At 42.1% G+C, this 14,966-nt stretch overlaps 1 protein-coding gene across 5 annotated transcripts in view; it reads right to left on the bottom strand.

Annotated features, from left to right (window-relative positions):
• LOC147322407 (uncharacterized) overlaps positions 1-14,966 on the bottom strand; it is a 27,312-nt gene extending 12,346 nt beyond the window's left edge. For 3 of the 5 annotated variants that reach the window (XR_015131083.1, XM_086306895.1, XM_086306897.1), the window contains exons 1-4: positions 14,683-14,966; positions 11,579-11,684; positions 7,955-8,551; positions 7,362-7,632 (exon numbers count right to left, since the gene is read on the bottom strand). Coding sequence is in view for 4 of the 5 variants with exons in the window: in XM_086306895.1 (XP_086163021.1) it covers positions 7,362-7,632; positions 7,955-8,551; positions 11,579-11,596 (886 nt within the window). In the remaining variant the exon portion in view is untranslated. Of the gene's footprint in view, positions 1-1,135; positions 3,762-5,892; positions 7,633-7,954; positions 8,552-11,578; positions 11,685-14,682 lie in introns of those variants that run through there. The other 2 variants (XM_086306896.1, XM_086306894.1) reach the window with 2 other exon arrangements.

Below are 14,966 nucleotides of genomic sequence, written 5' to 3'. Positions count from 1 at the left end.
ATAAGTTTTTGTACGTAACCAATTAGTCCCCTAAACCATCCAATGTACCGCGGGCGGTACGTCCGACTGCTAAGGGGTCAGTCGTCCTGTCCCCTTGGCAGAAAAACAGCCCCATAGCATGATGTTTCCACCCCCATGCTTCACAGTAGGTATGGTGTTCTTGGGATGCAACTCAGTATTCTTCTTCCTCCAAACACGACGAGTTGAGTTTATACCAAAAAGTTCTACTTTGGTTTCATCTGACCACATGACATTCTCCCAATCCTCTGCTGTATCATCCATGTGCTCTCTGGCAAACTTCAGACGGGCCTGGACATGCACTGGCTTCAGCAGCGGAACACGTCTGGCACTGCGGGATTTGATTCCCTGCCGTTGTAGTGTGTTACTGATGGTGACCTTTGTTACTTTGGTCCCAGCTCTCTGCAGGTCATTCACCAGGTCCCCCCGTGTGGTTCTGGGATCTTTGCTCACCGTTCTCATGATCATTTTGACCCCACGGGACGAGATCTTGCGTGGAGCCCCAGATCGAGGGAGATTATCAGTGGTCTTGTATGTCTTCCATTTTCTGATGATTGCTCCCACAGTTGATTTTTTCACACCAAGCTGCTTGCCTATTGTAGATTCACTCTTCCCAGTCTGGTGCAGGTCTACAATACTTTTCCTGGTGTCCTTCGAAAGCTCTTTGGTCTTGGCCATGGCGGAGTTTGGAGTCTGACTGTTTGAGGCTGTGGACAGGTGTCTTTTATACAGATGATGAGTTCAAACAGGTGCCATTCATACAGGTAACGAGTGGGGGACAGAAAAGCTTCTTACAGAAGACGTTACAGGTCTGTGAGAGCCAGAGATTTTCCTTGTTTGAGGTGACCAAATACTTATTTTCCACCCTAATTTACGAATAAATTCTTTACAAATCCTACCATGTGGATTCATGGATTTTTTTTTCACATTCTGTCTCTCACAGTTGAAGCGTACCTCTGGTGCAAATTACTGACCTCTGTCATCATTTTAAGTGGGGGAACTTGCACAATCGGTGGCTGACTAAATACTTTTTTGCCCCACTGTGTGTGTATGTGTGTATGTATATATATATATATATATATATATATATATATATATATATTTAAACTTTGCATTGCTCATAGCTCACAGCTCTAAACCTAGGCATTTTTCAATCATATGCCTAATCACTATGTGTCACTGTGATTCTCAAGTATTGTCACAAGTTCGTTTAAATTCGTTTCCAAAACCAACAAAATAATCAAACAAAAACAAAAAACATACACGTGTCAGGACACAAAAGAAAAAAGAAAAAATGCTGCCACCCGAACAAGGCAGAAGTCTGCATATGTTGGCTTTTAATAGCATGCAGCTTCTGCTCTAAAAGACACAAATAAATAAAAATAAAAGAAAATGTGTAACATGCTCATCAGCTTAGCAGTGTCTACATATTTAATTCAGCTTCTCAATCCTGTAGTTTTAGCTGTTGTCTACAGGGTTTTGCTTATTGGTTGTTATTATAGGTGTGCTCTATATCTCAGCAATGTGTCATTCTAGAATGATAGATTTCAAGCTGGTCAAGTGCAAGTTTAGTTATTCTCTGTATTGTCTTCATCTCACATGTCATTACACTGAGTTTCAGCAAACCTTAAGCTTGATGCAGACTACTGTTTAACAATTATCCACCTTACATCATAACCGACTAAGGTGCCTCTTCATATTAATATTATGTCATTGTTAATATTATCATCTTTGTCTTATATAACAGCAATAGCATATTATAATATTTTATTAGTGTGTACCATTATACTACTACTGAGCCAATTTGATAGTTAGGATCACCTTATTCAGCAAACAGATAATTTAGAATTCATCCAATCTGCACAGATTTGCTTTTCCTCTCAATACATTTGTGCCTACTGTAACAGCGGATATGTAAAGCTAGCTCATATTCACGTAACATACCGTACAAACCTTTGGCAACTTCCTGTGTGACTGGAAGTAGAATGGTGTAACGATAAACAACTTGATGTATAAAAAGAAGGAAGAAAAAAACCGGAAAACTCATGCTAACGGAGAAAAGGGAGAGAGGACTATTGTTATATTGTACAAATACGAATTGTTCTAGCTCTTACGTTTGTTCGTTGTCTGATACACTGCAATAAATAATAAAGGTCATTCAACAACCCTCAGTTCTGGCCGTCTCAGTTCGACTGGATGCCACACCTACTTTTTTAGACCGATCTTCTGTTTGCCTCATATCAGACCCAAACTGCGGTCACATTTGTTCTCTCTGTTGCATGGCGGACCAGGCAGTTCTATTATAATGTATTATTTATATTTTATTTTGTATCCATCAAGGGCTTCAGGTGATCTGCAGTATCACCATTTTCCCAAGCTGGAGACAGTTACCTTTTCACACACTGTCCTTGGCTGAACAATGACACAGCCTTAATATACCTTATTTATTTTATTAAAATATTTTCGTGTGAATTATTTGCTTTATATTCATTTTATACATTGTGGGCATGGTCATCATGCCAACTGTGTTTCATTGTTAATATCACTTTACAGGTTGTTATCCTTGCTATTATTAATTTCAAATACTCTAAAGATAATTTCTACTGTAATTTTCCCTTTGTTTATCTTTATTTCGTACTTTTTATATTTATATCTACTCAGTGGGGTCTGTTTTCAACCCTTTTAAACTACTTCAAACTACTTTGATCTCTACTTTTCACTTAATAAGGGATTATTACGTTCTTCCTGATATGGGTGGTGCTGCAGATGCGGCTGCAGGAATGGGTGATGGTTTACTAAAAGGATTGTGGGGACTGCACAGTGTCTCGTCTTCTGGTTTTACTAAACTGGCAGTTGAGTTCTATTCTTCTGACTGTTTATATTTTGTTTTCTTAAATTTCTCAATTTACAGACACTGTTTTGTCCGGCGTCTGGACTTTTCTTTTCTCACCACTGCTCGTCAGCAGGAGTGAGTTTTAATTTCACTTGCTTGATTACCCATCTTATTTATGTATTTACTTATTTTTGTTTAAGTAATATATACACGATACAGCTGCTATCACCTTCGCTGGTATTAGAGACGAGAGTGGTTGCTCACACGCCCTTCGACTTTCGGACTAGTTCCGAAAGCGGTGTGAACTTTACGAGGCGGAACTCGACCGTTCTCTCAACTCACCAGCACGTCAGTGAACAGCAGTAAAAGAAAAACACAGTAGGAGCAGCTCAGTCTCTTATTGGACCGCGAAAATTCAGCTTGCTCCGTTAATTAAAACAATACACACACACATTCACACCTATTTGCGCGACCTGAACCCTTATCGTAAGGGGAGCTACCAGTCCTTCTGTGGACGAGCTACTTACTCTCTAGACCCAGTCTAGACCCAGCTGGGGAGCTACCCAGAGCTCCAAACCGTAAACCCACAAAAATGGGGAGCTACCAGTCGACGAGCTACTTCCACTATTTTAAATTCCCTGAATTTAAAATACGCTTTTACGCAAGATTGTGTCAGTGTGTCTGTATCTACCTAGTCAGTGTTGCCGGATCTGGTCCACCTCGATCGGGCCCCACCGCCGTGGGTTGCTTTCTAAGACGTTGGCCAAGACCCGAATTTAACGCTCTTGGACTTTTATCACACACCTAGTGTGTGAGCTGTCGACAGTCATGCAACGTGGACTGGTCACGGAGATGGGACACGATGGAGGTGCTCCGGCTCCGAAGGACCAAGAAATGTTGGGAGAAAACTCTGCAAGAAACCCAGGAGAAATAAAGACACAATGAGACAAAGTTACTTTCTTTATCAAACGTGTACACGGGTGAGCTGCGAAGAACAACTCACACCATGGACAGTGGCTTGGCATTTTTTATAGGCACAGAGCACAGAGACTGAGAACAGGATAAGAAAATAATAAACAGATAAAATAAAACAACTCCATATATGGTGCTAGTCTCGTCAGCAGAGAGCTGGGAGAGATAAAACAATCTAAAACAATATGTCCCAGAAACAATATGTCTTTGCTGGGAAAGTCTAAAACGACACTTCTAAACCAATCTAACCACAGACAAAGGGCATCTTTGTACATTTAAAAGAAGGTAAAGAAACATAGAATCATTTTTCCTCTAACAGGGAGGAACCTGGAAAAAGTCTTAAGCACAGTACAGAAAACACAGACAGAAAACAGCCCACACAGTCCTCATGGCCACAGCCGTAACACCCTCCTTCCCAAAATCAAAGACATCTCCTTGATAAATGGCCTGTATAGGACCCCAAAGCGCTTTACATATCCAGTCATCCACCCATTCACACACTCACACACTGGTGATGGCAAGCTACATTGTAGCTACAGCCACCCTGGGGCGCACTGATTGATAGATGTTTTGGATAAGGCGTCCGCTAGCACGTTCTCAGTGCCCTTTTTATGACGGATTTCCAAATTGAAGTCCTGCACCAGGAGGGACCACCTCATCAGCCTTTGGTTCGAGTTCTGCATCCGCATTAGGAATACCAAGGGATTGTGGTCGGTATAAACAATTACAGGCCAGGGACTGCCACCGACATACACCTCGAAATGCTGCAATGCGAACAGCAGAGAGAGAGCCTCTTTCTCAATCGTACTGTACCCCCGCTGATGGACATTAAATTTCTTTGAGAAATAGCCGATCGGGTGATCCACACCATGACGGTCCTCCTGTAGCAACACGGCACCTGCCCCGTTTGCACTGGCGTCCACTTCCAACTTAAAAGGGCGTGCAAAATCAGGGGCAGCCAGCACTGGCGCACTGCACAGGAGAGTCTTAACTGCTAGAAACGCACTCTGACACGTAGAGGACCACACAAAAGGTTTCAACACACTAGTGAGGCTAGTGAGGGGTGCGACCACTTCCGCGAAGTTTTGACAGAAACCCCGGTAGTAGCCCACCATGCCGAGGAAACGGCGAAGCTCACGCCTAGTCTGAGGGGCAGGAAAGTCCAGGATGGCCTGGATTTTGGCCGAGATAGGGCGCACTTGCCCCCGACCCACCTGCTTTCCTAAGTACGTCACCATGGCTTTACCAAAATCACACTTGGCGAGGTTGAGGGATGCCTTTTCCAAGTGATGGAACACATCAGTGAGTGTCTCCATATGCTCTGACCAGGTGTCGGAATAGACGACAATGTCATCTAAATACACTTCACACTTGCAGACGCCGCCCAGCACGATATTCATGAGCCGTTGAAATGTGGCGGGAGCGTTGCGCAACCCGAAAGGCATGACAGTGTACTGGAGAAAATGGTCAGGAGTAACAAAAGCAGAGATTTCGGCCGCACGTGATGTTAGGGGAACTTGCCAATAGCCCTTTAACAAGTCCAGCTTAGTAACGAACGTCGCAGAACCGACCCTATCGACACAATCCTCCATTCTGGGAAGAGGATTGGAGTCAGGTTTGGTCACGCTGTTCACCTTCCGAAAATCCGTACAAAACCGTGGGGTCTTATCCGCTTTAGGCACTAGGAGACACGGGGAACTCCACGCACTAGAGCTAGGGACAGCAAGAGAATTTTCCAACAGATAAAAGACTTCTGTCTGGAAAAGAGCACGCTTAGTTGGATTCACCCGGTAGGCATGCGGTTTGATTGGAGGATGGTCCCCCACATCGATATCATGCTCCAACACGGTGGTACAGGATGGAGTGTCCGAGAAAAGATTAGGATGATTTTCAATCAACCGACACACGTCATTTCGGACATCATCGTCTACCCCAGTGAAATGTGACCTTAAATCACGTAGGATTTCAGAATTCCTAAGTCGTGCGCAGCCCACAGCACAACCGAAAACCAAATCGTCATCCACTGGGTCATACCGAGTTTCAAAAACTGGCACCACAGTCGCAACTGTAGAATTTTTTATTAATATCTTTAAAACGATAGCAGCACAAACGTTTGATAACACTTTTGTTGGATTTGAAGAAGGTGGGGGGGCCAACTTCACTCACATGAATAGGGAGGATGGAGTAGGTTGAAGTTTATTATATTGATCATTTTTGCTGAACTATGAAATATTTTGGGTGCAGTGTATTTTTTGCATACAGGTATAACAATAATAATAACTTTACTGTTTTTTTTTTAACTTGAGTATGAAGTTATACAAAAAGCAGCAAGATATTTAAAAAACAGTTTTATTGATTAAAAAGCACACTATCGGATTCATATCGGTATTAGCAGATATCCAAATTTATGATATCGGTATCGCACATAAAAAAGTGGTCGACCCCTCAGGGTTAAAATGTAACTAGGTGGATATTTTCATTGACATCATGTGTTTACATCACATAAGGTTTCTCCTCAGTGTGGGTGATAGGGTTGTAGCTTGAACCTACTCGCTGGAACGTTGAAGACAATATAATTACACAGCAAGCAAAACACGAAGTAGGCAAAGTTCTTCATGTTTCTCGTGCACGGGAGAGAACCGGACAAACACCGTTCCTTCGCTTGACCCCAGTTGCTCTCGACCGCTCCCTCGTAACACTGCTCTTTTATTGAGGTTACATGAATATGCATAGGTTCATTAACATACGACGTCTACATACAAACAAAGAGTACTGTGTGTGTGTGTGTGTGTGTGTGTGTGTGTGTGTGTGTGTGTGTGTGTGTGTGTGTGTGGGGTCAGAGTGTGACCCCATAAATGACTTCCCTAAACCTGCTGGTCTGGAAGTCCAGCAGTTCATCTAAACAAAAGGCACTTAGCCTAAAACAAACACAGCCACGTTTATCCTACCATAAAACAATAAAACAAGGTACGACCTCTTCTCATGCTCCCAGGATGTAGGTGTGCATTCCAGTGTGGAATACACACCAAGTCTTTACAGCCTGCTAAAGATCACACATCCTATCACTACACAATCGATTATACACCTCAAAGCATATATGGTTAAATATTTCTAAGCATAAATGACAATCAACAATACAAAACCTAACAGTGGGTAAACGTGTTGTTGCAAGCTTGAGTCTGTTGTAAACTGTTTGCCACAGCAGTACACAAGATGTCTGGTGTGAATGCGTAGGTGTCTATTTTGGCTCTCTATGTGGCTGTATCACACTGATGTTTGCACAGAGCAGACAATGACGTGAATGTTTTGGCACATTGGTAACAGTGAAACAGTTTTTTAGTAACGTGGGATCGTTTGTGTTTGGAGTATGAAATGACATTCCTGAAGCTCTTGTCACACTGGTCACAGCTGTAGTTTCCTTCCATGTGTGTATGTTCATGATTGTTACGACTACCTGAATGTGAGAAGCTTTTGTCACAGTGTCTGCACTTGTATGGTTTCTCTCCTGTGTGGACTCGTTTGTGTGTTTTAAGCCCACCTGCAGTAATGAAAGATGACCCACACTGATCACAGAGGTGCTTTTTAACCCCGCTGTGAATCAGTTCATGTCGCTTTAAGACAGTTATTGTGTGGAAGCTTCTCCCACATTCTTTGCAGTTTTTCAGTTTGTCTCCAGTGTGTTTACGCTGATGTACTTTTAGACTGTCTTTTCGACTGAAAGCTTTTCCACAAAGGTCACAACGAAAGTCTTTCCCGCCACCACAGCGATGACAGGGTTGAGAACTGGATCCATCTGTGTCGCTCTGCTTCTAAACAAAGACACAAAGACAGTGCAAGTCAGTCCTTCAACATTTTTTATCATGAACGTCGCCTGAAATAAAGAGCATCTCTGCAGACGTCCAATTACATTTTACTGTTTCAGTTAACACAGTTTACTGGGCTGCAATAACTACAATACTACCACCATAATACTACAGTAATACTAAAATCATAACTGAAGTGAAAATCTGAATAATCACTCAGAGCTGCTTTTCCATGCATTAGAATTGCTAACATGCTAACACAGTTTAATGAGCAGAGTTGTTCCAAACAGTCAGGCTAAAATGACAAGATAACAATATAAATACATACCTCACAGTAACTGCACTTGTAGAGTCTCTTTCTGGTGTGAATCTGTTGGTGTCGTCTCAGGTAACCTGGAGCTTTAAAAGTCTTTTCACACAGGTCACATTTATAAGGTCTCTCCTCAGTGTGGGTAAACATGTGGCGTTGTAAGTGTGTGTCTTTAGCAAAGTGTTTGCCACACTGACCACAGCAGTACACATCTTCTCTGGTGTGAATGCGTAGATGTGCATTTCGGCTTCCACTCTGGCTGAAAGTTTTTCCACAGATGTCACAGCTGTATGCCTTAATTCCAGAGTGGGTAACTAGATGCCTCTGTAAGCTGGCACTGTGAGTGAAAGCTCTGCCACACTGATCACAGCTGTACGCTTTAACTCCACTGTGGATGAGTTGGTGTTTTTTTAGAACATCCTTCCAAGAAAAAGTCTTTCCACACAACTCACAGCTGTACGCTTTAACTCCACTGTGGATGAGTTGGTGTGATTTTAGTGAAGCCTTCACAGTAAAACCCTTCCCACACTCGTCACAGGTGTGTGTTTTCTCTCTCTTTCTTCTGTGAGGTTTGTCGGCCTCCTGAGAGCGCTGACTTCTCGCTCCATGTTGGTCCTGCAGTGACAGAGATACAAACAGAGGCAGTGAGTGAAATGCAGTCGTGGAACAAACTCAACCTTCAAACTCCCTCCATTAACACTAGTTTTAAACCTGAAGGTGGAGTGTGGCACCAAACACCTTAAAGGTCTCTTATCCCCACCTGCTGGTAGTTCTAACACATTACATCCAACCTGGTGTTAAAAATAATTCATGACTGTTCAAACACTAAAATCATGCCCATCCCTCCTGCTGTACACAGTTATTAATGCTAGCATGCTAACACACTCAGAAAAGTATAAATGTTTACCAAGTCTATACTTTTATGTTTCCTGTTTCCTATTATATATTTCTATCATTTTGTCATTTTTCAATATTAATAATTACAATGTAACATTTAAAAGTTGATTCAGTGAAGGAAAATATTTTACTTTTGCTCCCTACATTAGAAAAAGAAAATTGTATTTTGTACTCCTTACATTTACAAAACATGTGTTACTTTTAAGGCATCTGAGGGGTTTATTTCATCACTGCAGGCATCAAACATCAAACCAACTTGAGAAACGGGAAAAGTAAGACATGAAAGACAATCCTGATCGTGTACTAATCACCAGGGTTTGAAACATAAAAAGAGATGAAAGAGGCAAAACTGTGAGTCATAGTCAGGAGTTAAAGTGAGACGTTGTTCTTCTTTCTTTTTTGCACAGCGCCTGAACAAACAGGTAATTTCAAATGCAGCATTTCTATCAACAAACATCAGCAAACACACAAACTGTTTGTGTGCAGTTTGTCTCACAGTGTGTTGCTGGCTAAAGGTCGAGCTGCTGTACATCACAGGGAGAGAAAAGAAAGAGAGCTAACTTCACTCAGAGATGGAGAAAGTAAGACACACAGGACAGGAGAGGAAGAAGAGAGGTTAGATTTAAAGGGAAGGACTGCTCAGTGGGATTCGATCAACTGGAGATTAAAGTTTACATGTAAGTCCTCATGTGTTGAAATCAGATATTGAGTCTGTACATGTGACATTGTGTTTTTTCAGGTTGTGAAAGATGCTGCAAAACAATCTGAGGCAGATTAACTGTGTTATTTAAAGACTGCATGAAGATCCTCTGCAGGTTAGTGCAGGATAAACAGGTTCGTTTGCTGAACTGTGATGGATTTAAAGTAAAGAACAGTGTGTGACTGGTGCACAGTGACTGTGGTGCTCATGTCACAGTTAGATTACATCAAGTGTAGCAGAGATTCATTTAAACTGAAGCTCATGATGCTGACATTCATTCACTGAGTTCCACCTTCATACCAACAGTATAGTGTCTAATATAAAGACAGTGTACTGTCAGTGTAGAGGATGGAAATCAGCCAGGACAGCTCATGAAACATCTGCTGACATCTGGTTGAATTCAGTTGTGTACATCCACAGAGAGCAGCAGGTCAGCTGATCACAGCCTGTACTTGAAGAAAATCTACTGGAGCTCTCAACAGAAATTATTGTGAGCTGTGATTCTTTTCCCCACGCTGAGCCACTACAGCTGATTTTAGGGTTCCCACCTGCTCAATCCCACTTTAACCTCCTCCCTGCTCATGTTCCTGTTTAGAGGCAAAGTCACCCTCTACAGTGTAGGCAACAGAAAATACACATATGTTTTATTTTCCTTCATTTTCTACTTAACTGATAAAACAGAGAACCTTTATTAGAAAGAAATAGTTTGTATTTGATCTACTAATATTATTTTATTATTATATTAATATAGTACAACATTCAGTTAGTTTTGGATAAAAACGTTCTTCGAGGAGCTACTTTTACTACTGTTCCTCAGCCCTCAGCCTTAACACTGGCTCTCCACAAGGCTGTGTACTGAGTCCCCTACTGTACACTCTGTACACACATGACTGTGTTAGTTTCCACCCAGACAACGCAGTCATCAAGTTTGCAGATGATACCACTGTGGTGGGGCTCATCAGAGCTGAAGTTCAGAGGCTTTCAGATTGGTGTGTAGATAACAACCTGGACCTCAATACCACCAAGACAAAAGAACTGGCAGTTGATTTCAGAAGGAGGAAGTCTGAGCTGCAGCCTGTCAGCATCAACGGGGAGTGTGTGGAAAGGGTCTCCAGTTTCAAGTTTCTGGGTGTGCACGTAGACACAGACCTCCAATGGAGCTCTTACATCTCTGCAGTTTTAAAGAAGGCCCAACAGCGTCTCCACTTTCTGAGAATCCTCAGAAAAATGGACCCGAAGAAGGAGCTGCTGACCGTCTTCTACCGCTGCTCCATTGAAAGTGTGCTGACATATTGCATCGGTGTGTGGTTCTCCAGCTGCACCACAGCACAGAGAAAGGCACTCCAGAGGGTCATCAATATGGCCCAAAAAATCATTGGACATCCTCTTCCCTCCCTGAAGGACCTGTACAGCACTCGCGTCTCAAGAGGGCACGCAGCATCCTACGGGACGGTACACACCCAGGACACGGGCTGTTTAAGCTGCTACCATCTGGCAGGAGGTTCAGGCTGCTGAGGTCCCGAACAAATGGACCCAAGGACAGCTTTTACAACAGGGCGATAGCCCTAAACAGCGCTAACAGCTGACCTGACTGACTACCTACCTGGACTTTTTTTTTTTTTGGAAAGGGGGGGGGGGGGGGGGGGGTTACAACGGTAAAATCAATATCATATATATTATTATATTTATAACAAGGTGCAATAATAACAGTGTGCAATACAAATACACTTGTTCTTCTTTATTATACTGTGTTGTGTTGTTTGTGCTGCGTTGTGATGTGTCAAATCTTGTCGTGTTGTGTTACATGTAGTGCAGATGTAGGACAGTTTTCCAATTTCATTGTACTATTGTACTATGTATGACTGTGCAATGACAATAAAGAGTTAACTTAATAGTAAAGAAAAACAATTGCTTGTGACTTCTTAATGTTTGTAAACACAATTTAAAAATATATAATAATATACAACACAGTGATATAACAGGTTGGGAGGATGAGAGTTTTAGACATGACTGATTATTTGGTGAAACTGTGATATTTTCCTCACCTCCTGTGTTGAGCTCATTGTTTCCTCTGTAGTGACTCAGCTGAGTCCAGATGGCTGAAAATGTTCCTCTGCTGCTCCGTCAGACTCTTCTCCTCCTGCTGATCAGCTGGGACACAAAACAGATCTTTGTTAGGCTCCACACTGCACTGAAGAGTCAAAGTGTCTCATATGTTCATCTGACAACACAAAGTACAAATTTCACTCTGATTGCTTGTAGAAATCTTGTGAGACGTGTTGTGCTGCAAAGTGAGGAAACTCTCTCACTCACTTATACTTCAGGAGGAACTTTGTGACATTGGCTCTAATATTCTAAGCAGCCCTTTACTATGACAGGGCCAGAAAGTCCTATTTGAAGGTTTGGGAGAAGGACCATGTTAAAGGTGGATTGGGGTTTATACACTTTGTTATGATACAGGTAAGGCTGTAAGAGCCTGAGAAGGTGTCCTGAATGAACCTCTAAAACCAGTTTTCAGCTAACGACTCTGCTTCAGTCTGGAAAACAGCAACTACAAGTTTAAAGACTCCATCAACAATTCACACCCAGCAACTAGGGCTGAACGATATATCGCATTTGCGATAATATCGCGACATGATCAAGTGCAATTTTCTAACCGCAAAGGCTGCGATTATACTCTGGACATGTCCAAATTCATGGGCTGCATCCTCCTGAGGCCGCATTTGTAGACCGATTACGTCACAGCGACGTGCCGAAGGCTGTCCAAATTACTACCATATCCCAGAATTCATAGCGCGGCCCAGCCAAACTCCAGTTTCCAGCAATGGCGGCCGCTACTAAGTTTTAAAATTACTCATACTAATCTTTCTGGGTCACAAAATAAACTTTTAACATATTTTCAGGCGAGAAAGTAGTTGTGTAAACATCAAATATCTGCTCGGTTTATCAAGATATCCCATATTTGCAAAAGTGCTTCGACGTTTTCAGAGGCGTCTGCTACCCACCAGCTCGACAGCTAGCCGGGAGCTCGAGGGTTACTGATGCGGCCGAGAACGGCACAACTCCCGGCACATCATTTTCAGATCACCGCGGAGTTTCGCTGCTCGGGTTAAACGTAATATATAAGTCACTTAGACAACCTAAAAATGTTATTGTTGGGCTTTTTTCAGTGTTTTGTTTGTTCGTGAGTAAATCGGTTTGGCTGAGATTAAAGTTATTAGATTAGATAAAATAAAACTTTATTAATCCCCCGGGTGGGTTCCTCCTTGGTTTTCACACAGCTGACTAAACGTCAAACAGAAAACTTATTAAACAGAAGTATGAGACAGTCGAGAATTTACACCAGTGTCTGGTTATATTTTAGATAGCAAGAAGCAGACGGTCGAGTTTATTAAACTCCACCGAGACAGCGGTGACGCTAATCAGAAGGCTAGACCGTCCAATTTCACGCCTTTAAACTTTAAAGGCGTGTTTGTGTGTGTGTTTATACAATTGCTATTATGTTTGCACTTTATGTGTAATGTTACTGACTGCAGAGATCAGTAAGATGTGTGTATTTTTTATTTATTAGTTTTATTTATTTAATATTATTTTTTAATTGAATGACTGTCTAGTAGTTCACAGATGTCGAAAAACTGAGTGTGGTAAAGCCACTGATTTTTTTTATGTATATTTCTGCAATCTGCACATTGTACTGACTTTCATTTTAATGTTTACACCAGGGTTCCTTGTCAGCACTTTATGCTCAGATGTTTGTAAGCTAAAAATAAACTATTGTGTATGTTCAAATATACTGTTGTGATTGAAGAAGTTAAATAAAAATGTCAGTCATCAATTCATGCATCACCTCATGTCATCATAACAGAGGTCTGTCTTCCAGGAAAGAACAGTTTAAAATTAATGTAATATAGTATTGGCCATACTATATGATGTATTGCTTGTCTTTGTTTAATAATACAGAAGACAAAGACCTTAAAAAATAATCGCATATCGCATCGCAATCGCAATATTGGGGCAAAAAAATCGCAATTAGATTATTTTCCATAATCGTTCAGCCCTACCAGCAACAGCCTGAACAGCTCCTCCTGTGGTTTCCACAAACAGGGACAGACCTGTTACTCCCCCACCCCACACTTTCCACACCTTCAGCCCCCCAGTTCCACCCCCCACCCCAACCATTCATAATAACAGAGGCCCACACCTGATCACCACTTCACAAGTCTCTCCAGCCCCCATGGTGCCGCTCTCCAAACTCCACCATTCTCCAAAGTTTGCATCTTTTCATCTGGACGTAGCTTTTTGTGGGAGAAACATTTCCTCACTCATCTACGTGACTTCTTCAGTTTCAGTTGACTGCAGGTTTCCTCAATCTTCAACAGAACATTTACATAATGACTGAAACGAGCACCACTGAAGGAACAATGGGCTGGGAGGTCAGTTATTGAGCATTAATATGCAAATTCTCATGATTATTGATCAACAACCACTGATCAAATGCTGTGATTGCAGCGACTCCCCAACTCTCTGAATGGTACTCATGGCCATTGATCAGCGGTCTTTGATTAATGAGCTTTGATCAGTGGTTTCAGTGCTTTCCTTCCTGCTTTGACTGCAGCTGTGTTTGACACAGGAAGACATTATTACATTCTTCACACTCTCCTGCACATTAACCACCACAATATATTTTATTCTCTGTGCTTTCAAATATGAACACTGTTTACTTTCATCTCTGTTTCATTAGTTTTTGTTAACATCTTCCTGTGCATCACTTTACAGCAGCCACACTCATTAAAATGAGACTTTGTAGGAGTTCACTTCCTCTCATGTGTTCATCCACAGCAGCTGGACAATAAAGTTTATTGTGACCCTGATACTGCAGCAGATCGCTCTCATCCATTTCCTGTTATCACTTCAAATAGAAATGAGGCTGTAGAGGTTTGGTGCAGGCAGAAAAACAGCTGCAGGGACAATGAAAAGACTTTTCTGCTCCAACTTCTCCCAGCATGCTGAGCTAATGATTAGTTGGTGTTTTTCTCCAAACACTCTCTCACTCTTCTCTCAAAGACACCGAGGAGAGCAGCAGAAGACCTCATTCAGGAGCTAAACTCAACATGAACTGAACTCACAGTAAAGTTAGCTCGGTGCTTACCTTTAGATGAGCCCACAAACCGAGAGAAACTCCGCGATGAAGCTGCAACTCTTTCCAAACACAGGAAACAGATCAGGGAGCAGAGACCCACGTGGTTCACGCTGATCTCAGCTACGATCCAGGAGACAAGGGTGGGCAGATCGATGCAGATATCGATCCAAAAGTCGCTACTACTTTATTCTCTTTGAATGAAAAAACAGCTCTCTGTGCAAACGCCTCTCGTGGAGCATTCTTACTTTGTTCCGCCCAATGACTGTAGAAAACATGGACGACGCGACAGCGCC

Source organism: Aulonocara sp. 'chitande type north' Nkhata Bay, linkage group LG9 (genome assembly GCF_057382095.1).
Source record: "Aulonocara sp. 'chitande type north' Nkhata Bay isolate Kocher_YH1m ecotype deep benthic linkage group LG9, A_spYH_male_GT1.1, whole genome shotgun sequence".
NCBI lineage: Eukaryota > Metazoa > Chordata > Actinopteri > Cichliformes > Cichlidae > Aulonocara > Aulonocara sp. 'chitande type north' Nkhata Bay.
This window is presented reverse-complemented; position numbering and strand designations above follow the sequence as displayed.